Below are 23,120 nucleotides of genomic sequence, written 5' to 3'. Positions count from 1 at the left end.
TGTACAGACTATACTGTATATCTAGACTTTCATTTAAGCCATTCTGGGTGCAGCTCAAGATCTCAAGCACTATAGTTCTAGTTCATCTCTCCATTGACTGTTTTTCTTCTTGACACTATTAGGTATTCTTTTCAGTATATAAATCATGAAATATAACAAAAAAGCCATTTATATACTTATATATAACATTTATATTAAAAATATTATACATTTATATTTATATAATAAAATATACAACATATATTTATTATGTAAAAGATTTAGATCATAAAATACTCTCACTGATTAGTCTTTATACCATTTCTGAAGGGTACACAAAACTTTAACATTAAGTTTCGGGTTGGGATTTAACCACCCAAGAGTCCCATCATTTCTTGTCTTATACTTAGTAACACTGGGGTACCAAAACTCAAAAAACACAAACAGCATACTCTTGCATGCCTGCTGAACAAAAGGAAATATACTGAATATTAGCATACAAGAGAATTCATTTGACTTCTTCCAAAGAATGTCATATAAAACCAGTTATTAGGCATCTTACAGAGTGTGAAATTATTCTGGAGTACTGGAAATTGGCCCAAAGAACAGATCTGCTCCTGGTTAGCAAGTAAAACTATATATGTTCTTTAAAAATTAAATCCTTAGGCCCAGCACAATGGTCTAGTGGCCTAATCCTTGGCTTGTACACCTGGAATCCCACATGGGCACAGGTTCGTGTTCTGGCTGCTCCCTACTTGTGTTCTGGGAAAGCAGCAGAGGATGACCCTGGGACCCTGCACCTGCATGGGAGACACAGAAGCTCCTGGCACCTGGCTTCTGCTCAGATCAGCTCAGCAGCGGCCGTTGTGGCCACTTGGGGAGTGAACCAACGGACGAAAGAACTCCCTTTGTCTCTCCTTCTCTCTGTAAATCTGCCTAATAAAAATAAATAAATCTTTAAAAAATTTTAAATTCTTGACTTGCTTTTTCCCCAAAAATACCCTCTAGAATTAATGCTATGTCTATTTGTCAAGTTCTAATGTTGTATTTGGATTTGGGATATAAACATAAAATAATGTTCTAGTGCTTTACAACAAACTTAGAAACACTATTCAACATTCTTTAAGTGACAACTATTTTTACATATATCTGAATGAGAACTATTCTGAAATTCCATCTTAAAAAAGGGAAACAAAGAAATAAGTATTATTAAACAAGCAATGAGAACAGTGACTCCATCCAATGAAGTCCTAGGGCATACAAAACTAATCCATGGGATAGTCTTACCAGAAGAGGTGTTTCTGGGAGAATGATAGGAAGGTTGCCTGGAGAGAGGTGTGAGGAAATTTTCAGGTGGTGACATTATGTATTTTGATGGGGTGGAGAGGTTGAATTACACAAGGATCTGGAACCACAGACCAATCTAATCTAATGGGGAGAACAGCACTGGAGAATAAAGAGCTAAGCTGCCAGCTGCAGTGTCACCAGCATATCATATGAATACTGCTCCACTTCCTATCCAGCTCCCTGCTGAGTGCCTGGGGAAGCAGCGGAGGATAGCTAGGTCCCTGCCAACCACATGAGAGATCTGAGAAGCTCTTGGCTTCAGCCTGGCCCATTCCTGGCCATAGCAGCCATCTGAGGACTTAATTAGTACATGTAAGACCTCCATCTCAATCTCAAACTAGTTACATCTATTTCTCTCTCTCTCTAAATTAATCAGTGGATGTAAGACCTCCATCTCGATCTCTCTCTCTTTCTGTAACTCTTTCAGGTAAATATAGACATTCCTTTTAAATTTTTGTTCTAGTAGTATATTTAAAATCTGTGCTTACAAATTTTACCTAAAAAGAGTAAACAAATATTGAACTGTAATTAGTGATATACATGTTCAATTCTTTAGGAAGAAGTCTTTAAAAATTATTATGAATTGGTTGCTAAGTAAATAAAACATAAATCAAGTGTTGTCAGTATAAACAAGAGAATCTAGATGACTGGTATATTGGTGTCCACATCAAACCTCAAATTTTACTATATTTGAAACTTTTCATAATTAAAAAAGGACATACACATTGTAAACATTATTAAAGGTTCTATTTTCCTTCAATTTCAATGTAACCTTACAAAACTTCAAGTAAATCTAAATAAATCAGCATTAATGAATTCATAGATCAAGACTGTTATTCTAATTCTGATTAAATTATAGCTTGCTGAGAGTTTTTGTGCAACTCCTAATTATACCTGGTAAATATAGGGTATGCCTTACTTGAATTCATCTTCTTCCTTCACTAAACCTTTTATTAGCTTTATTTAAGTGAGATTAAAATCAACAACTGAATTTTACCTTTCCTTCCACTTTGAAATAGAAGGCAAAAAAGGAAGACAAAAGGACAATCTGCATGTCTTGATCTCGGTTGGTTACTTCAACACAAAATCAAGAGTCAACCAATTAAGCCCATAGTACAATTAATGACTCTTCTTGTTTCTCCTACTTCATTATCTCTTCTCTAAAGAAAATAATGGTCATTAGCCAGTAAAGGAAGTAAAATTTATACCTTGGAAACATTTTTCCTAGGTTGTGAGAACTGTGACAATAGCAGCCACTGGTAAATTCAGTCTCACTGGTTGATTATGTCACATAAATGTATTGGTTGAAATCCTTTAAGTATCTTTCGTATTTCAAAATAATTAGGTACAAGAAAAAGATACACAAAATTTCTTTTTTAAATATTCTGGGTTAATTTATTTTAGAAGTTCAATTTCATTTCTCTTGTTTTTTTAAGATTTATTTATTTTTATTACAAAGTCAGATATGCAGAGGAGGAGAGACAGAGAGGAAGATCTTCTGTCCGATGATTCACTCCTCAAATGACCACAACGGCAAGTGCTGTGCTGATCCGGAGCCAGGAGCCAGGAACTTCCTCTAGGTCTCCCACGCAGGTGCAGGGTCCCAAAGCTTTGAGCCGTCCTCGACTGCTTTCCCAGGTCACAAGCAGGGAACTGGATGGGAAATGAGGCTGCTGGCATTAGAACCAGCGCCCATATGGGATCCCAGCGCGTTCAAGGCGAGGATTTTAGCCACTAGGCTAGGCCACCATACCGGGCCTATTAGTGTGGATTTTAAAACTTCTATCTCACAGAAACTGTGAATAATTCTAGTTGCTTTATTTGAACATTTTAGCAGACTCCCAAAGGACACTGAAGAGATATTATGATAGCACATAGAGACAAATCTAAACTTTTTTAAGATTTATTTTTCTTTCATCTATTTTTTATGGAAAGTCAGATTTACAGAGAGGAGAGACAAAGATCTTCCATCCCCTGGATCACTCCTCAAGTGGTCACAACAGCTGGAGCTGAGCAAATTCGAAGCCAGGAGCCACAAACTTCCTCTGGGTCTCCCAGCAAGTGTAGGGTCCCAAGGCTTTGGGTCGTCTTCCACTGCTTTCCCAGGCCAAAAGCAGGGAGCTGGAAAAGTGGAACAGCCAGGACACAAACCGGTGTAAACACGGGATCCCGGTGCTTGCAAGACAAGGATCTTTCTCACTATCTCTCTTTCACTCCGTAAATTTGATCTGCCTTCCCAATAAAAATTCTTATTTTTTTTTTTTAGAAAAAAAGAAATACTATTAATAAAAATACTATTATTGGGGCCAGCACTGTGGCTCATCAGGCTAGTTCTTCCCCTGCTAGCACCAGCATACTATTTGGGTACCAGTTCCTGTCCCAGCTGCTCCACTTCCCATCCAGCTCCCAGGTTGTGGCCTGGGAGAGCAGTGAAAGACAGCCCATATCTTTGCTCCCTGGTAATGCATGGGAGACCCAGGGGGCTCTTGGCTCCCTGCTTCAGATACGCTCAGCTCTGGGGGTTGCAGCCATTTGAATAATGAGCCAGCACTTTCTGTGTCTCCTCTCTGTAAGTCTGCCTTTCAAATATCAAATAAAGTAAGTATTTTTTAAAGGTTAATAACTATTTTATTAGTAAAAATACTATCTTCATCTCTAAAATTAAATTCAAATACCCACAAAAATCCTACAAGACAAAAAATACATTTTTGCATTTGATAATCATACTCATCCTCGCTGTAGGCAACTGTGTAGACTGTCTTGTACCTAGCCAAGACAAGTCACCGCAGCCCCCAGGCTGGGCACTACACATTGCCCAGGGAAGGGTGTCTGGGGATGTATTAGACAAGGAACAGCTGAGGGCATGTTTGACAGAAAAGGAATGACTTCTTGGGGATTTCCACGGGCCAGCCACTGCACACGCAGGGAGGCCAGAGAGCTGAGATGGAATGGTTTAGTGGGGGGAAACTGGAAGGCATATCTGGGTCAGGCAAAGACATCCGCCCACATGAGAGACCCGGGCTGAGCTAAACAGCCTCACCCTCCACCCACTGGCACATGGGAATTGGGCTGGGGCATGACCAGCTGGGCTAGTCTGCAATACCTGCCCACAAGGGTCACAGCAGGAAGTAGGTGACTTCAGACTGGGCCACAGAGCCTCCAGAACTCAAGAACTGGATCTGGGGGCAGATTCTGTGAGGCACTTGTAGGCTCCCCTCTGTGGGACTGCAGCACCCACAGGTTTACATGAGGGCAGAGGGTAGTGACCGGCCAACCCATGCTGGACTGCAGAACTCACCTGACACTTGCAGGTGTGCGTAAGAGCTAGCTGGGATGTGGGACAGTCTGAGCTAGGCTGCAGCACATGCCAGTACATACAAAAACTTGGACTGGGGGAATGCCTAATGGGGGTTACTCGGAGTCACCCCAACCAGGTTGTGGCACCCATTGGTATGCGTAAGGACTTGGACCTGTGGTGGGTTGGGCTTGACTAGGCCACAGAACCCATCAGTTCACATGAGAGATGCGGCTAGATGCGGAACTGACGACAGTGTGGGCCAGCCGGGGTAGGCCGCAGCACCAGCTGACAAGTTGCCAGGACTAGGTGCATGTTGTCCAAGGATTGATCATAGGCATAAGATCTGGGACAGGAAACATGCCTGGCAGGGGGACCGTATGCACTCCCTTGCTAGGAGTGTACCTATCACTGGAGAGCACAAGAACCAGGACTAGAGGCAGGCCAGGCTGGACAAAGTGGTGGCATCTCTCAGCATACAAGAGATTATGGGGATGGGGTGAGCCAAACTAAGCTGCAGCACTCATAGGGGAGCACAGGAGCCAACTGGGACATGGGCTGGGTTGCGCTAGGTTGCAGCAGATGCTGACACATATAAAACCCAGGGTTAGGGGAAGGTCTGGTAGAGGTTATTGGTGGTAGTCCCAACTAGGCTACAGACCTGCTGGTATACACCAGGACTGGGTTTGTGTAGAGCCAGCTGGGCTGGGCCATACACCCAGTGGTGACCATGCAGTTGCATCCACTGTTACGTTCTTTGGCTGGTGCAGACAGACCAAGCCTGACCCTGCACTGGCTGGTGCACACAAGAGTCAAGTCTGAGGTCACCCCAAGAGAGGTTTCTTGGCAGACTCCCCAGTTAGATGGCAGCCTCAAAACCCGGCCACATGTTCCCTCATCCCCAGGTACTGAAGCAGTTGGGAGGCTGGGTGTGGCTTCTCCCCTTTTCTCTCCCCATACCCTACATACAGGAGGAAGAAAAAGAAAATTTGGAAACAATGGTCTCACCTACTTTCCCCTAACTCTCAATACTTTCCACACTGATCAATTATGTAAATATCAACAAAAATAAAAATAAACAAACCAGTCACAGGGGAAACCACAATGTACATGTTCTGACCTTGGAGTGCCTGTGTCAGGACTGAGCCTCCTCAGCTGCCGATGCCCACATAATGGATAGCCTACCCAGATGCACACAGCGGAACGACAGCTCACCCAGGCTAGCATCATAACAAGTGCCTCATCAGAGGATGGAAAGCAGAACAGTTTGGGCAGCTCTCCTAGCCAAGCTTTGCAACATGTTCCTAGGCTCGTGGATGCACTAAGGTGGACTTGGTCAGCCAACAGACTACGGAAAGATTTTCTCAACCTTGGTGCAATAAAGCCAGTGGCAACTCAAACCTATTAAAACCACTCAATTGGGCCCGGCGGGTTGGCCTAGCGACTTAAGTCTTCGCCTTGAAAGACCCGGGATCCCATATGGGCGCCGGTTCTAATCCCGGCAGCTCCACTTCCCATCCAGCTCCCTGCTTGTGGCCTGGGAAAGCAGTCGAGGACGGCCCAAGGCCTTGGGACTCTGCACCCGCGTGGGAGACCCGGAAGAGGTTCCAGGTTCCTGGCTTCGGATCGGCGCGCATCGGCCCGTTGCGGCTCACTTGGGGAATGAATCATCGGACGGAAGATCTTCCTCTCTGTCTCTCCTCCTCTGTGTATATCTGGCTGTAATAAAATGAATAAATCTTTAAAAAAAAAAAACAAACACTCAATTAACACCCACTACATTCTTCCCCACAGCAAGGTGTCTAAAATGTCATCAAAAAGCCACCCCCCTTCCGCCATCCCCAGTGCTGATGCAGTTTGACAAGTGGCTCCCCTCTCCTTCCACCCCAGCAAACGCAGGAGAAACAAAAAGAACTAAAACATTTGCCCACCCACTTTCCTCCATACTTTGACGCTCTCTACCCTAACTGGAAGCCCACATGGGCATGCATCCCTCTCAACTACGTAAAAAACAACACAGAAATAAATCACATAAAAAAGAAAAGAAAGCAAAATGTTACTCACTAGTTGCTTGACTTTGACTGCCTGTGGAACCCCAGTTGGCTGTGAAAGAGCAGGACTCGGCTGGGCAATTTTGATGTGGACCGGAGCGCCAACAACAGGCTTGTCAGATGTGCTCCCAGCAGGAGTAACAACAGGTTTTACAGATGGAAGACAAAGAGCTGTAGCTGAAGTTTCTCGAAAAGCTACTGAAGGAAGGGCCAGGGTCACTGCTGCTCCAGAGGCAACTGGCTTCTCAGCCTGAAGTGGGACCGTTGTAACTGTATTTGGTATAGATGTCACAAGTGGTTTTGAAGTTTGAAGCAAAACAGTTCCAGCTGCTGTTCCTCCTTGTACAGTAGCTGGACCCACAGAATGAAGAGTCACAACTCCAGGTTTTACTCCATCTGCACCAGCAAGTGTATTCAGAGTCTGCACCGACACAGCTCTGGGTGCTGCTGCTGCAGAAACCACAATGGGCTTTTCAGGCTGAATGACGGAAACTGTAGTCGTCACCGCGGGAGCAGTTGTCACTGCTGTGGTACAGGTGGCAATGACACCCTCACAAGAGGTCTGCTCAACACACTGCTGAATGAAGCTCTGGGCATTAGGTAGAAGCTGTCGTAAGGCAATCACACTTTTCTAGAAATATGAGGGGGAAAAAGAAACACTAATAACTAAAGAGATTAGCTACAGACAAAACAAAAATTTTGCTCTTCATCATCTTAGAAATATAAAGTCAAAATCAAATGTTTCAGTAAAGGAATTTAATTGTCACTTACATTCTGTCAATACCCAGGATACAATCAATTTAAAGCTCCCAAACACTATTAATTAAAATGTTACATTATTACACTAGTACTGAACTTATTTTACATAACTCAACAGCACACTAGTAAAGCAAAACACGGAATCACACATTTCCATAATTTTTTAAATTCCTAAAGGAAAATAATTTTAGACTCTATAAACTCACTGATATCACAACAGAAGCTAGATCCTTTTGCAAATAGTTTTGAACCTTGAACAAAAGTGATCTCCGCACAAAAATAAAACTAACTCAAAGTAAATAGTAAATTGTGACTAAATTCCTAATTGAACCAGCATGTTTTCTGACTGGATATCAAGTGTTGTGTCTATGTTTGTATCCTGATAGAAGAAGAAAGATAAGTCAGGAGCTGGTGCCAAGGCACAGCAAGACAGGCCTCAGCTTGCAGTACCACCATCCCAAATGGTCACTTAGTCCCAATTGCTCCACTTCTGATCCAGCAAACTGTTAATGCGCCTGGGAAAGCAGAAGATGGCCCCACATAGGAGACCTGGAAGAAGCTCCGGGCTTCTGGCTTCAGACTGGCTCAGCTCCAACCATTACAGCCATTTGGGGGGTGAACCAATCAGATGCAAGATCTCTCTATGTCTCTCCTTCTTCCTCGGTAAAATCTGCCTTTCAACTAAAAATAAATAAGTACTAAAAATTTTCCAATGTAAAACCAGTATGTTTAGCTTTGTCATCCTCTGGGTTTGTTTCTTATTTACTAGGAAAAAAAAATGAGATGCAAAAACACAGATGGTTATCTTTGGGTTTTAGAATATTTCCTGGTATGACACATTCAGTCAAACTGCCTACTAAGAGCTAGAGAAGAAGGTGAGAGGGAGATGGAAAAAGAAAGCGGAGGGCAGTGGTAGGGGGTCTCCATCTGTTGGTTCACTCCCCAAATAATAGCCAACAGCAGGACTGAGTGGAGCTGAAGCCAGAAGGCAGAAACCTCACCTACATCTACCACGCCGTGGTTAAGGGCCCAAACATCTGTCGCATCACTCTGCCCTTTCAGGTGTACTAGCAGGCAGCTTGATCAGAAGCAGAGGAGCCAAGAGTTGAACCAGCATTCATATAGGACGCGGGTGTTGAAGCACCTTGAGCCACAACTGCAGTCCCAAATACACAATCTGCCAAAACAAACTCTTGTTTTTAAGTTGTTATTGCTGTCAAAACTTTATGTGAAGGCCTGACGCAGTAGCCTAGTGGCTAAAGTCCTCGCTTTGCACACACCAGGATCCGTATGGGTGCCGGTTCATTTCCCAGAAGCTCCGCTTCCCATCCAGCTCCCTGCTTGTAGCCAGGGAAAGCACTCAAGGACTGCCTAAAGCCTTGGGACCCTGCATCAGTGTGGGAGACCTAGAGGAGGCTCCTGGCTCCTGGCTTCAGATTGGCTTAGCTCTGGCTGCTGTGGCCACTTGGGGAGTGATTCAGCGCTTGTAAGATCTTCCTCTCTGTCTCTCCTCCTCCCTGCATATCTGACTTTCCAATAAAATAAATAAAAAATCTTTTTAAAAAAATAGATGTGATTCAATAAATCATACAAAAACCTATGCCTAGGGCTGGCATGATGGCTCAACTGGCTAATCCTCCACCTGCAAGCACCAACATCCCATATGTGCACCAGTTAATGTCCCAGATGCTCTACTTCCTATCCAGCTCCCAGCTTGTGATTTGGGAAGGAAGTGTGGGTTGGCCCAAAGCCTTCGGATCCTATACCCACATGGGAGATCCAGAAACAGCACTTGGCTCCTGGTTTTGGATCAGCTCAGGTCCAGCCACTGCAGCCATTTGGGGAGTGAATCAGCAGATGGAGGATTTTTCTGTCTCTTCTCCGTAAATCTGCCTTTCCAATAAAAATAAATAAATCATACAAAAAAAAAAGCATATGCGAAGTAAGTTTTCACCTTCCCACCAAACCTAGCAATATGTGGTTTATTATTATAAACGTCATTGGCCTAAAACAAAAGGTCCAATTACTGCCCCTCTCTTTTTGTCTCTCTCTCTCATACACACCCCCCAAAATCTTCTGAGTATTTATATATTCCTGTAGTATAAAATCATAAATCTGTTCATGAAGAAGAGGCCAATTCAGCTTTCATACAGTATTCAAATCAAAAGAATCCTGAGTGTGATCTGTAATTTACCAAAGCACAGAAAGGTTTCTACCACACTGTTAATATCTCTGAACTATTGGCATATTGAAACAATCAGGTTATTAATTATTCCAAGGTAACCTAACCCAAACAATTACGTAACTCCACCTTAAGAAAAGGAACTAGGTGAGGCTGAGGTGAAGACTTCAGTTCAACATACAGTTTCTTAGTAAACTCTTCCGCTTCAATTTTTGCATCCTGAGGGAGGAACGGGAGAAACACAACACAGTTAGGTGTTCTAATATTTGAGGACAAATTGTGTAACTGATGACTTTTCACAATCAGTAAAGATCATCATTAAAAGAAGCCTTTTTCTTTTTGCATATCATCTTAGTATCTGCAAATAATACAGAGGTTTACCCATGGGGAATATAATTATGGGATAATTTGTTTTTCCTTTTCTTTCTTTGAAGACTCCAGCAAGCAAAGTAATAGAGAAGATCTGATGACCTGAATAATGCACCATTCCTAAATCCAAACACAACTAGAAAGGGTAGAGAACAGGTGTGGTGGCCTTAAGGTATTCTGTCATTACAACTTTTAAATCACTGTAACCAACCTAACACTGTACCAATCCATTGTAGCAGTTCCAAAGAACTACATTGGAGGCACTTTAGCTTCTCTGATGAATAAATTATGTTCAGATTAATACTTAAGTCTGCTTTTGCCTTGTTTTTTGCCTTTTGCATTGTCCTAAGCACTGATGGTGTAAAAGTAAACAAGTATACCTGCTGGCAAGAAAGACAATGACAATTAAAAAAAATAGAACCAATTATGTCCTTGCTGAAGCAATAAAAATTAGTTTTATGAAACGAAATCAGCATAAAGAGTTATTTGCATACCCATGTTTCTTGCAGTTCAATTCATAATATAAAAAAACAGCTAACTTTCACCATCTTTCTCTTTACTGTATCAAAGCATTTTACCTGAAGGAGGATATAAGCAGCTGAGGATGTATAATTTGTAGCTAAGACAGAGTACTATGGCAGTTATAGAAACCTTTAAAAACATCACATTTACTTTACTCCTCTTACAGATAAGAAAGTTGAGCTCTAAGAAAGTTAAGTTCCAGAAAGCCCAAGGCTTGATATTTGGACATATGAGAACTTGATAGCCTAGCTTTTTGGTATTTTATAATCTTGTCTATTGATAGCCTAGCTTTTTGGTACTTTATAATCTTAATAACAATCTACTTGCAGCCTTCTCTCCAACATCTTCAGGCTAAGGGAAGAAACACTGATATAGAGGAAAAATAGATTATACATTTAACTACATATACATATATAAAAACATACTGTATAAAATATATAAAATAAAAAATAAGAATTAAAAAAATAAAGTAGAGGGTAAGTATTGGATCTAGTGGATAATACACTTGCGTTTCACATTACACTGCCTACACTCAATGCCTGTAACTCATGTAGGAGACCCAGAAGAAATTCCTGGGGCCCGGCGTGGTAGCTAGTGGCTAAAGTCATTGCCTTGTGTGTGCTGGGATCCCTTATAGCTGCCAGTTCTAATCCCGGCAGCCCAATTCCCATTCAACTCCCAGCTTGTGGTCTGGGAAAGCAGTCAAGGACGGCCCAAAGCCTCGGGAACCTACACCTGCATAGGAGACCTAGAAAAGGCTCCTGGCTCCTGGCTTTGGATAGGCACAGCTCTAGCCATTGTGGCCACTTGGGGAGTGAATCACCAGGTGGAAGATCTTTCTCTCTGTCTCTCCTCCTCTATATATATATGACTTTGCAAGAAAAATAAATTTTTTAAAAAAGGAAGAAATTCCTGGCATGGGAACATACTTATCTGGTCATTGCAGCCATACAGAAAGTGAACCAATAAATATGGAAGCTCGCTCGCTCGCTCTGTCTCTGTCTCTTTCTCTCCCCCTCACATTTTCCCTCTCCCTCTGTAACTCTGCCTTTCAAATAAAAATAAATGTTAAAATAAATTTTAAAGTAATGCATACTAGATGGACTCATCTAAGATTTACAACCATTACAAAGATTTTAAGAGGCAAAAAACCAAGTTTATCAAGAAGCATATTTAAAATAACCTCATTTAAAACAAATATTTCCCATTTAAAGTACGTTCTGTAGATTCTCACAGAGCTTGCAAGATTTTATGGTCCTCACTTACCAAAAGTTGCTCCACAAGCTTCTTCACATTTTGCCCCATTTCTGGGGACTGTGACCCACTACATGCTAGTTTGATTAACATTGCAAGGAAGTTCTTACATTTCTTCACATTTTCCAGCATTGTCTAAATATGAAAATATAAACAAGAAAATCGTAATTTTTGGATAGCAGACAGGATTCAACAAAATTTGTAAGAATTATATTTGCATAAGGTACACACGAGCACTTACTGGAGAAAGAGTGGTCTGAGCACTTGCTGGCCCCTCCATTTTCAGACTGGGCTCATTTGAGGAGGTGGATGATGTTCCCACACTTAAAGGTTTCAGAGTAGTTACTGTGTTCAACGGCTTGGCAGGAGTTACTGTGACAGTATTGGTTGGCACAGCCATGGACTAAAATTAAAAAAAGAATTATAACAAAGATTAGCAAGTATCTACCTTTAAACTTACTAGACTAGAAATTTGCTTTAATGTTTAATTCTACAAGTCTGGGACTGGCACAATGGCTCAGTGGCTAAATCCTTGTACCACAATCCATACAGTAGCTAGTTCATGCCCCAGCTGCTCCATTTCCCATCCAGCTCCCTGCTAGCGGCCTGGGAAAGCAGTAGAGGTTGACCCAAAGCCTTGGGACCCTGCACCCGCATGGGAGACCTGGAAGCTCCTGGCTTCACATCACCTCAGCTCTGGCCATTATGGCCACTTGGGGAATGAACCATCAGATAGAAGATCTTTCTCTCTGTCTCTCCTTTGCATCAGCAAAGTTTAAGAACTCTGGACTCCAGAAGATCCAAGCTTCATTCTCATCCAGCTTCCTACTTATCTCACCCAATGCAGTACTGACTTCATAGCAGTTTTTCAACCCTGCAAATCCTGATCCTTGTCTTAGAAAAAAAGCACACACAGCAATGGTACTTACTGCTCCAAAGCTGTTTGTAAAAAACAATGTCAAGCATACAGGCCCTCAAAATATGATTATTGCTTCTCCAAAAATAATTAAGATAGAAAGCCTAAGAAAATATAAAATTTCCTGTCCTGTAATTTTCTGCTTTTTCTTCAATAACAAAGCAAAGTGAGCAGATAATCTGATACTCAGATATGCTTCTTCTAAGTAGACCACTACAGTAAGCAAAAAGATTACAAACATGATATTTTCATACTGAAAAGGTCAATTATTTCTTCTATCCTCTAATGAAATGAGGTATGACTCCAGCACCACCTGCAGGACCAAAAGGTTAATGCACAAGAAATCATAAATGGGACAATGACTGAGAAAATGCCATTGAAACAAAACGGCAATGTTATTTAAAGACAAATACTAAAAGTTACAGTCATATGAAAAGCATGAAGGTGATGAGAAAAAACAGTACTTATAATTCACGTAGAAAACTCAATATTGTATTACCATGTTAATTTAAATGCATTATGTTTCACAGGCATGTAATAAAGAAATAAAGGTTTTTCTCCCATTTGAATTCAAACATTTTAGCTTATAAACCCCTGCTCCTGTCCCTTTAAAAAATCACAAACATAACTATTATCCACCAATTGTGATCACCAACTAAATGAACTCAAGCTTTCATGTTTCAGAAATAGTAAGACTCCAATACTCAGAGAACAAAGAAGCAAAATTGACAACGAGGAGATTAAAGTCAGTGGAAGTGGAAAATCTCTAATACTCAAGGGAGGAACATCTAAGAAATTCAAACCTAAACTTACTCCTAGAAGGGCCCTGAAGAATAATGAGCACAGTGGAATTTCCTCAGCATATATACATATGTTTCAAGCATTACAAATACTATATCTTCTAATAAAAATTTTAAGAGAAAAAAACAAGCTGTTTTACTCAAAGTACCACTAACTAAAATAGTTGAGCACTTTGATAATACAGTGGTAGCTTTCAACAGGCTTAAACTCATACTCTTTGGCACAACAACCTTTTTTTGGTCAATAAATATTTATAATTTTTATTGGAAAATCATATATACAGAGACGAGGAGAGACAGAGAGGAAGATCTTCCATTCAATGACTCACTCCCCAAGTGGCCACAGTGGCCGGAACTGAGCCAATCTGAAGCCAGGAGTCAAAAGCTTCTCCCAGGTCTCCCACATGGGTGAAGGGTCCCAAGGTTTCGGGCATCCTTGACTGTTTTCCCAGACCACAAACAGAGAGCTGAATGGGAAACGGGGTCAGTGGGACACAAACCGGCGCCATATGGGATCCCAACACATGCAAGGTGAGGAATTTAGCTACTAGGCTACTGTGCAGGGCCTGGCACAACAGTGTTATTAAAATTCATTATACAGGCCCGGAACGGTAGCCTAGTGGCTAAAGTCCTCACTTGTATGCGCCGGGATCCTGGATGGGCTCCAGTTCTTCTCTCAGTTCTTCTCTCAGCTGCTCCACTTCCCATCTAGCTCCCTGCCTGTGACCTAGAAAATCAGTCAAGGACAGCCCAAAGCCCTACACCTCCATGAGAGACCCAGAAAAAGCTCCTGGCTCCTGACTTCAGATTGGCTCAGCTCCGGCCGTAGTGGCCACTTGGGAATAAACCAGCAGACGGAACATCTTTCTTTCTCTCTCCTTCTCTCTATAAGTCTAACTTTCCAATTAAAAACAAAACTTTTTAAAAAATTATACAAGAGAAAACCAAAACAAATTTATTACACTGTCCGACCTTCAACATACAGGTTCAGTATCCAGAATAAGAGAGAATTAGGTTCAGATTCTCACTCTGCATCACCTTGCTGGAAAGCAAGCAAGTTTTTTAACCTCTCTACAATTATTTCCACATATATAAAATTAGCTAGTGAGGGCACTTAAAGTTTATGAGAAATGAAATTAAGCAGGAGCCACCGCCATGGCATAGCAAGCTAAGCCTCTACCTGCAGTACCAGCATCCCATTTGGGCACTGTTCCAGTCCCAGCTACTCCATATCCTTTATTTTAAAAATATATATGTATATATTTATTTTTATTGGAAAACCAGATCTACAGAGAGAAGGACAGACAAAGACCTTCCATCTGCTGGTTCACTCCCCAGATAACTACAATACCCAACACTGAGCTGATCCAAAGACAGGAGCAGGAATGTCCTCCAAGACTCCCATGTGGGTGGCAGGGTCCCAAGGCTTTGGGTCATCCTCCACTGCTTTCCCAGGCCACAAGCAGGGAGCTGGATGGGAAATGGAGCATCCAGGACAGGAACTGGCACCCATATGGAACCCCAGCGGGTGCAAGGTGAGGATTTAGCCACTGGGCCTTTGCACCAGGTCCCTAGCTGCTCCATTTCCAATCCAACTCCCTGCTAATGTGTCTGTGAACGCAGTTGAAAAAGCTCCAAGTCCTTGGGACCCTGCACCCACACATGAAACCCAGAAGAAACTCCTGGCTCCTGGTTTAAGACCAGACCAGCTCCGGCTCTTGTGGCCATTTGGGGAGAGGAACAGTGGAAGGAAGTTCTTCGGCCTTGTCTTTGTCTCTTCTTTTGCAATTTTGTCTTTCAAATAAAAGTACAGGGCCTGACGCAGTAGCCTAGGGTTAAAGTCATCACACTGCATGCACCAAGATCCCATTTGAGCGTCAGTTCTAATCTCAGCTGCTCCACTTTCCTTCCAGCTCCCTGCCTGTGGCCTGTGAAAGCAGTCAGAGCACGGCCAAAAGCTTTGGGACCCTGCACCCGCATGGCAAACCCGGAAGAAGCTCCTGCTCCTGGCTTTGGACTGGCACAGTTCTGACCATTGCAGCCACTTGGGCAGTGAATCAGCAGACAGAAGATCTTTCTCTCTGCCTCTCCTTCTCTCTGTAAATCTGACTTTCCAGTAAAAAATAAAATAAATCTTAAAGATAAATAAAATAAAAATATATAAACCTTTTTTTTAAAAAAGGCTTAAGCATATTTGGCTTGGGAAGAAAAATGGATCTGCGCACACAATGGGTCCTTGAAAACTTCATGGAAAACACATATTATGAAAATATCGCATATAGAGTTGAAAATATTTACCCCAAAATACGCTCATCCTTCAAATTCATCTTTCAATGAACTTTTTTGTATTTATAGTCGGAAGGATGAAATGAGATGACAGATGTAAAGTGCCTTGAGAAGTGTATAGTATATGGAGCCAGCAGCATGTATCTCATACAGCACTGGTTTTGGTCCTCAAAGATCCCTGCTCTTGCAAACACACTCAGCCAATAACATGCATTTGGCAGGAAATAGCTAAATGACCAGCGTACACATAGCTACAAGTAAGTCACAACTTACTTGTACTGAGGAAGACGTCGGAACAGTGGTTACCACAGTAGTTCCTACTTGTGCCAACTTTTTAACAGGTGCCAATGCCACTTTCTTGATTACTTGTGAACTAGAGTTCTTGGGAGAAGAGGCAAAATAAGACAAAGTCATCAGCATTAGTGACTGAGGAATCAGTACTATGCTAAATAGTAGCATACTTAACCATAGCAAACTTACTTTTCATAATTGACTTTATAGCTTTGTCAGCTTTATGTGCATTTTACACTATAAATCTAACTCACCAACTGTTTAGTTTATACTTACTGCAGGTTTGTGAGGCGTCAAGTGACTGAATAAATACACCCCATTAACTGAAATTTCAAAGTAAGTATTATAGCATTTAGCATGAAGATTTAAACTTGATTATTTGGTTCATATAAAAACATATAGCTTCTTTTTTAATATTTAATTACAAACAAAACTTGGCTAACATTATCTCAACACAACAGTTAGATAAACCAAATTAGTAAATGAAGGAGCACCCATTACTGCCAAAAAATAACAAATTGAGCACCTCCGGTTAAATTAGGAGAACACAACACTGGAAGAGAATGATTCACATTAAAAATAATTCAGTCTTTCCACAGGTTGAGCCTGAGTCATGCTGAATGAAATTCAGCATTTTCTGTTTAAATAAAAATACCCACACATTTTTAAAAATTCTGTCATTTAAGGTAAGCTTCAGATATCTAGAAAGGTCATTATGTACACAAAATAAGTCATTTTCTACCAATGCCAAAATTGTGTATTTTTGGATAATTACTGTAAGATATGAATAAAAATAAATACTATAAAGTGTCAATATTTTGCCACAAATTGAGGCAAAATGCTTCTTTTTCTCCCTAGTAAGATGCACATTTTCCTTTGAAAAGACCATTCAGAATTTTCATTATTTCACAAATTATAAAATGATAACACAAAAAATCTTGTTAAATTAACTTATTCAAAGAAATATACTATTTGGAAACTTGAATGGGATCATCACTTCAACATTTTTAAAAGGCAAAGGTATATATATACATTTGTAAATCAAAATGGGAAACTAAGGAAAAGGAAAAGAACTTTCAAGCTAATTACCGGCACGGTACAGATTTTGACTGTTTGAGTATTTGCTGGTACTGCTGGCCTTGAAAGTGCATTAGTTGTGGCCTCAGATCTTGTCACAGCTTGCTGGGGAGATACCAACATCAACTGACCACTGTTACTTTTGATCAAAACTGTTCCTATAGTTTAAAAAAAACAAAAGTAACTTGAGAAAACAAGAGATAAACATCACATACTGTCTTGCATTCCTCTGAGTAGACTAGCTGGTACACTGAATTCCAGACGTGCTAATTATCACATACAACACAGAGAACTATTTTCACTCAAATTAAAATACGACTAATCTGAGCATATGACAAAGCAATCCTAAATAATGCAAAGCCTTTTCCCTTTATAAAATCAAAAAATTTTATAAACTATAGTAATTAACATGGCATGAACCTGTGCATGGGGAACTCTAGCTACTCCACTGAAAAAAAATTAAATATTTAGGAATAAATTAATCAAAGAAGCAAAAGATCTCTACAATGAAAATTATAAAACACTGATTAAAATAAATCATGAACACAAAAAATGGACAGATTTTCTTTCTTATGGATTGGAAGAATACAATTAAGATGTTCCTATTACCTAAAACAACCCAGTTAATGTTATACCAATATTAAATAGTGACATTCTTAACAGAATTACGAACACCAATCCTAAAATTCATATGCAACCACAAAGACTCAGAATAGCCAAAAAGACCCTGAGTTGGGGGGGAAAAAAGTAAAGCTCTGGGCATCACAATACTTGGTTTCAGAGCATATCACAAAGCTATAATAATTCAAACAGCCTGGAAACAGACATTAAAAACTGAAAAAGAACAATGGAATGCAGTACTCAGAAAATAATGCACATACCTACACCCAATTGATTTTTTTTACAAAGGTAACAAGGACACATACCAAAAAAAAAAAAAACTTTAACAAATGGTGCTGGGAAATCTGGACATACATATTAAGAATGAAATTTGATCCCACCTGTCAGATGCTTGCTTTGGCAGCACATACACTAAAAATTGAAATGATCCCAACCTCTCACCATATACAAAATTCAGTACGATAGACCAAACCTAAATGTAAGAACTGTAAAAATACTAAAAGAAAATATAGGGGAAACATTTCAAGACTTTGGAAGGCAATTATTTCTTCCATTTTTAAATTTAGTTTTCTACCCACAGCTTCATTCCCCAAGGGGCCACAAAGTCCAGGATGGGTCAGGTTGGCATCACAAGGCCATGGATTAACCCACCGTCCTTCAACAACGATTTCCTGAATAAAGCCCTAAAAGGTAAAACAGGAATAAAATTTTAAAAGAGAGCTAAACAAATGGAATTATATTGAACTCAGCATTTGCACTGCCAAAAAAATCAATTTCGAAATCCAATAAAATTGAAGAAAATTTTTGCAAGCTATTTATACAACAAATAATTCATGTCCAGAATATATTAGGAACTGAGAAAATTCAATAAAACAACAGCCAATCCTGTTAATAAAGACAAATGACCTAAACTGACAGTTCTCAAAAGAAAAAATACAAATGGCCAACAAACATAAAAATTGCTCACTGTCACCAGTGATCAGGGAAATGCAAATCAAATCCACAAAATGATCATTTCACTTCTGTTAGAGAGGCTATTATCTTTTCTAACATATTGGTCACTCAATTGTTGATGATTTGTTGTTGATGCTATGTTGTGGCTTTTTATTGGTCAGGATGATATTCTGCCAGCTCTGCCTTCAGACCAGAGATGGTCTGCCCAAGAAACTGTTGAGCTTATCTGGACAATAAGATGCTGGACTCTATGCAAAGTACATGCTTGCAATGAAAGAATTATGATTGGATGTGAACTGTAATACTGCAACTAGGTGGAGAAATCCACCATGGGGGAAAGGTACGGGGAGGGGTTGGGGGAATCCCAGAGCCTATGAAACTGTCATAAAATCAAATGTAATAGGGCCAGGCGGCATGGCCTAGCGGCTAAAGTCTTTGCCTTGAACACACTGGGATCCCATGTGTGCACCAGTTCTAGTCCCGGCAGCTCCACTTCCCATCCAGCTCTCTGCCTGTGGCCTGGGAGGGCAGTCGAGGATGGCCCAAAGCTTTGGGACCTTGCACCAGTGTGGGAGACCCGCAGGAAGTTCTTGGATCCTGGCTTCGGATCGGCGCAGCACCAGCCGTTGCGGTCACTTGGACAGTGAATCATCGGACGATAGATCTTCCTCTCTGTCTCTCCTCCTCTCTGTACATCTGACTTGTAATAAAAAATAAATAAATCTTTAAAAAAATCAAATGTAATAAAAAAAAAAAAAAGGCTATTAACAAGGTTGGTGCTGCAGCATTGCTCGTAAAGCATCTGCCAGTACAGGTATCCCATACGGGTGCCCGTTCGTGTCCTGGCTGCTCCACTTCTGCTCCAGCTCCCTGTTAGTCATATGTAAAAGCAGGAGAGGACAGCACAGCTGCATAAGCCCCTCCCACCCATGTGGGAGACAAGAATGAAACTCCTAGCTTCCACCTGAGCCCTGTTCAGTGTGACCACTCAGGAAATGAACCAGTGAATGGAAGATCCCACTATCTCTTCCTCTCTGTAACTCTGGTACTAAAGAAAGAATACGTAAATTCTATGCTCTTCTTCACTATGAAATCAGGTTAATGAAAAAAAAGACCACAATTGCTCCACAACTTTGAGAAACTTGAACGATATGTCTATAATGAAGAAACTGTCACAGATTATGACAGAAAAGACATCATCAAGTCCTTGTCCATCACTCAAGTGACAGAAGAGATTCAGAACACCCAAAAGAGAAAGGGCAACATTTTGACATAAAATTCCACACATTCGCAAGTGCAAAAAGATCTTTCATTTTCTCATAGGGTCCCCCACATAACTTTTTATTTCCAGCCCCTACTCTGTAGAAAAACCTGTGGGGGATATGTATATTTTTAAGACCAGTTTTGTTCACAGAGGAAACTCTCAAATAAAGATTTAGCACATTGAAAATCGCACAGAATTGATATATATTCAGCATCGCTATTAATTCTCACTACAAATGAAATAACACAAGATTCATAACCTCTTTTTAAATCACTGTAATGGGTGCTTCCAATTCATTCAACTATTGACTACCTTATTCTACACCAAGAAGTGCACAAATGTATTCGTACGCCCTTCAGCTACACAACAGCAGAAACTCCCCAAAGCAGCTCAATAAAGAACTTCCCCACCAACAGTTCTTTCCTTTGTGAGGGGGGTTTCCAAGGTCTAAAATATCTTTTCAAATTTCTTCTATTTATTTAAGAAGCAGAAAGTTGGTGAACGTACCTATCTACAGATCCATTCCCCAAAGATTTCCAATGGCCAGGAGTCTCCAACACGAGCAGCAAGGACCCACGGACCAGAGACGTCACCTGCTACCTCCCCAGAGGCACAGTGACAGGAATCAGGAGGGCAGCTGGGACAGAAACCCAGGCGCTCTGACACGGATTACAGGTGTTCCACGAAGTCGATGCTGGCCCCACATAAAACAGCCTAGTACCATACAATCAACATAACCAGGCTGTAGTCTGAATTTACTGCTATTGAATCCAGACAAGATTCAGCTTTCGGTCCTTGGTGTATAGAATCAAAAGCTAGGCTCTAAAACTCTCTAAATTGCCTTTCAGCACTGACATATAATGAAGCTTACAGTGGTAACCACAGTATGTGCTAACAGTTAAATAGATTTGGATTCAAATCCCCTCTGAAATACCTATGAGTTGGGCAAATTATTTATCCTGGGAGACCTTTTTGCACGTTTTGCTACCTGCCTTTTAAGTCCAACGAATAAAAGAATATAAACGTAGAAAAGCATCTAACACAGTAAAACTTGATAAGTCATCAGTTGCAACTGACTGGAATGCTCTCACTTTTGACAGTCCTTCTATCTTACTACCATTTTTTCTCTGTGAACCTTTATTTATTTATTTTAGTTTTTTAGTTTGAACAGATTCAATAGAGTTCAGATACTAAGAATATAATGAGACTCCTTTTTCCTTCGCCTACCTTTGCCTATCTGTCCTAATACTTTTGAGTAATTCTAAACAAACCAGTAACCAGACAGAAATGTATTATACGAGTCTATATGCAAGAGGGCAACCCAGATTCAGTGAAAAAAGAAAAAAAAAAAAAAACATGTGGTGCTGCACACGGCCTGAACAAGTGTGCACACCTGGTGTACCATAAACTAAAACAAAACTTCATCAGAAGTCCAGGATGTAATCTGCTCCCAGAGTTCCAGAAAGAACTCCTGTCATTTTGCTAGCGGCTTCCAAAATCTTACGGTGTCTCACTGCCTTGCCCTGTGGAAAGAGCTCCAACCGCTGCTTAAGGAAATTAACAGAAGACAAATTCCAGACGATTTTACCCAGTTGAGGAAAGACTGAAGGTAAAACTCTCAGATTTCATTCAGCATACTTACAGTATGAGAAGGCTCACAAGGCAAAAATGTGCGTGTGAATCATCGAGACAGCCCCCAGAAGGACACCAAGACTCGGGCACAGGGGCGGTCACACCCCTTCCCTGTCCCCTCGGACACCTGTTCCCGGAGAGATTCCTTCAACTGCAAGCTACAACCGCCACGCATCACACACCGCGCAGGGAGCCGCGTGTTGCTGGCGCTGCACGGCCAGCTCAACACTCACTCTCGCTGAGCGACACTAAAAACTGCCCTTCAGTCTTAACACACAAGACATTTTCAGTTACACTTGAGACATCCAGTCCCATGTGCGTGAAAATACCAACCGGCTCTTTCTCTCCCTGGCAAGGTAACTTGAGCTATATCACCTGTCCACCCCGACACCCAGAGGCCAAAGCCCCCGGGAGCTCCCTGGAGATGCTGGTCCAGCTTTGACGGTGTCACCTGGGTGAAAACACGCGTTACACTACGATCGGAGCCAAAGTACAAAGAGGTCACACTCATCAGAAAGCTAAAGCACAGCCCGCAAAGTCAAGATCACGGCCGAATCCCTAGGCTCGTTGCTTCGAAGAGATCCCAGCGAGAGGCAGCCATCTGGGGCCGCCCGAGAAGCCCAGGAGGGGCGATCCACCTACCTGGAGGAAGCTGCAAATTAGCCGGCAACTGGATGGTCGTGGTGTTGGGGGTTTTCACCGCAACTATCTGAGGCGCGGGCAGCCTAGAGCCGCCGGGTTGAGGAAGCGCACTGACAGGAGCCACCTTGGTCACCACGGTCCCCACCGGGGACCGCAGGGGCTGCTGAGACGCCGAGGGATCGGCGCAGACACCGACGGGCCTCTTCGTCACGCCGGCCAGGGGCGCGCTCTCCACCCGGAGCGGCACAGTCCCGGCGGGGGCCATGGTCACGGTCCCTGAGGCGCTCCCGACGGCTGAGGGAGCGGCGCCCGCCGGTTCGGTGAGGCCCGCGGGCATCCCCTCCGGGGCTCAGCGGCAGCCGCGGCGCTGCCGTTCCGGGAGCTGAAGCGAGGTGGGGCTCGGGAAGCGGCGGCCGGCTCCAGCGCACTTCAGGCTCCACAGCATCGCGGGCGACGACAGGCGCGGGGGCCGCGGCGGATGAGTCCGTGGCGGACGCCGACCTGGCACCGGGACCCGCACGTCTCAGACCTTCCGCCCCGCGTCCGCGCGAGTCTGGGCGGCCCGGGAGAGCACCACCGGCACGGCCGCCTGCTGCTCCCTCAGCGGGGCTCACACGTGCGCCGGCTCAACCCGGCACCACAGCCTCGGGTCCTGCTGCCGCAGATCCCGTGGATGGCGGGACGGCGCCACTAGTAGACCTCCGAACCTAACTCTTCCAGGCGGTTCCCCCCATCCCGCCAAAAATTTCAAAACTACAGACCCAGAGAGACCCGCAAACCCCCAAGACGCGCCCGGCTCGACCCGGCTGCGCGACCACGCCAGCCATGTTTATATAGCCACGCGGAGCTCTCGCGCACGCGCCTAGGTCGCCGGCGCCT

General features: G+C 42.4%; 1 protein-coding gene across 1 annotated transcript in view; it reads right to left on the bottom strand.

The window, feature by feature from the left end:
- The window catches only part of TAF4B (TATA-box binding protein associated factor 4b), a 94,067-nt gene extending 71,363 nt beyond the window's left edge, over positions 1-22,704 (bottom strand). Inside the window, exons 1-7 of the mRNA XM_036493589.2 lie at positions 22,242-22,704; positions 17,141-17,286; positions 16,034-16,141; positions 12,000-12,161; positions 11,771-11,893; positions 9,743-9,832; positions 6,686-7,303 (exon numbers count right to left, since the gene is read on the bottom strand). Of these exons, the coding sequence (XP_036349482.2) occupies positions 6,686-7,303; positions 9,743-9,832; positions 11,771-11,893; positions 12,000-12,161; positions 16,034-16,141; positions 17,141-17,286; positions 22,242-22,578 (1,584 nt within the window). The 5' untranslated portion in view covers positions 22,579-22,704. The remainder of the gene's footprint in view (positions 1-6,685; positions 7,304-9,742; positions 9,833-11,770; positions 11,894-11,999; positions 12,162-16,033; positions 16,142-17,140; positions 17,287-22,241) is intronic.
- Between the last annotated feature and the right edge of the window lie 416 nt (positions 22,705-23,120).

The sequence above is a fragment of the Ochotona princeps genome, chromosome 18 (assembly GCF_030435755.1).
Source record: "Ochotona princeps isolate mOchPri1 chromosome 18, mOchPri1.hap1, whole genome shotgun sequence".
NCBI classification, from domain to species: domain Eukaryota; kingdom Metazoa; phylum Chordata; class Mammalia; order Lagomorpha; family Ochotonidae; genus Ochotona; species Ochotona princeps.
The sequence above is the reverse complement of the archived record's forward strand: the minus strand, read 5'-3'. Positions and strand labels throughout refer to the sequence as shown.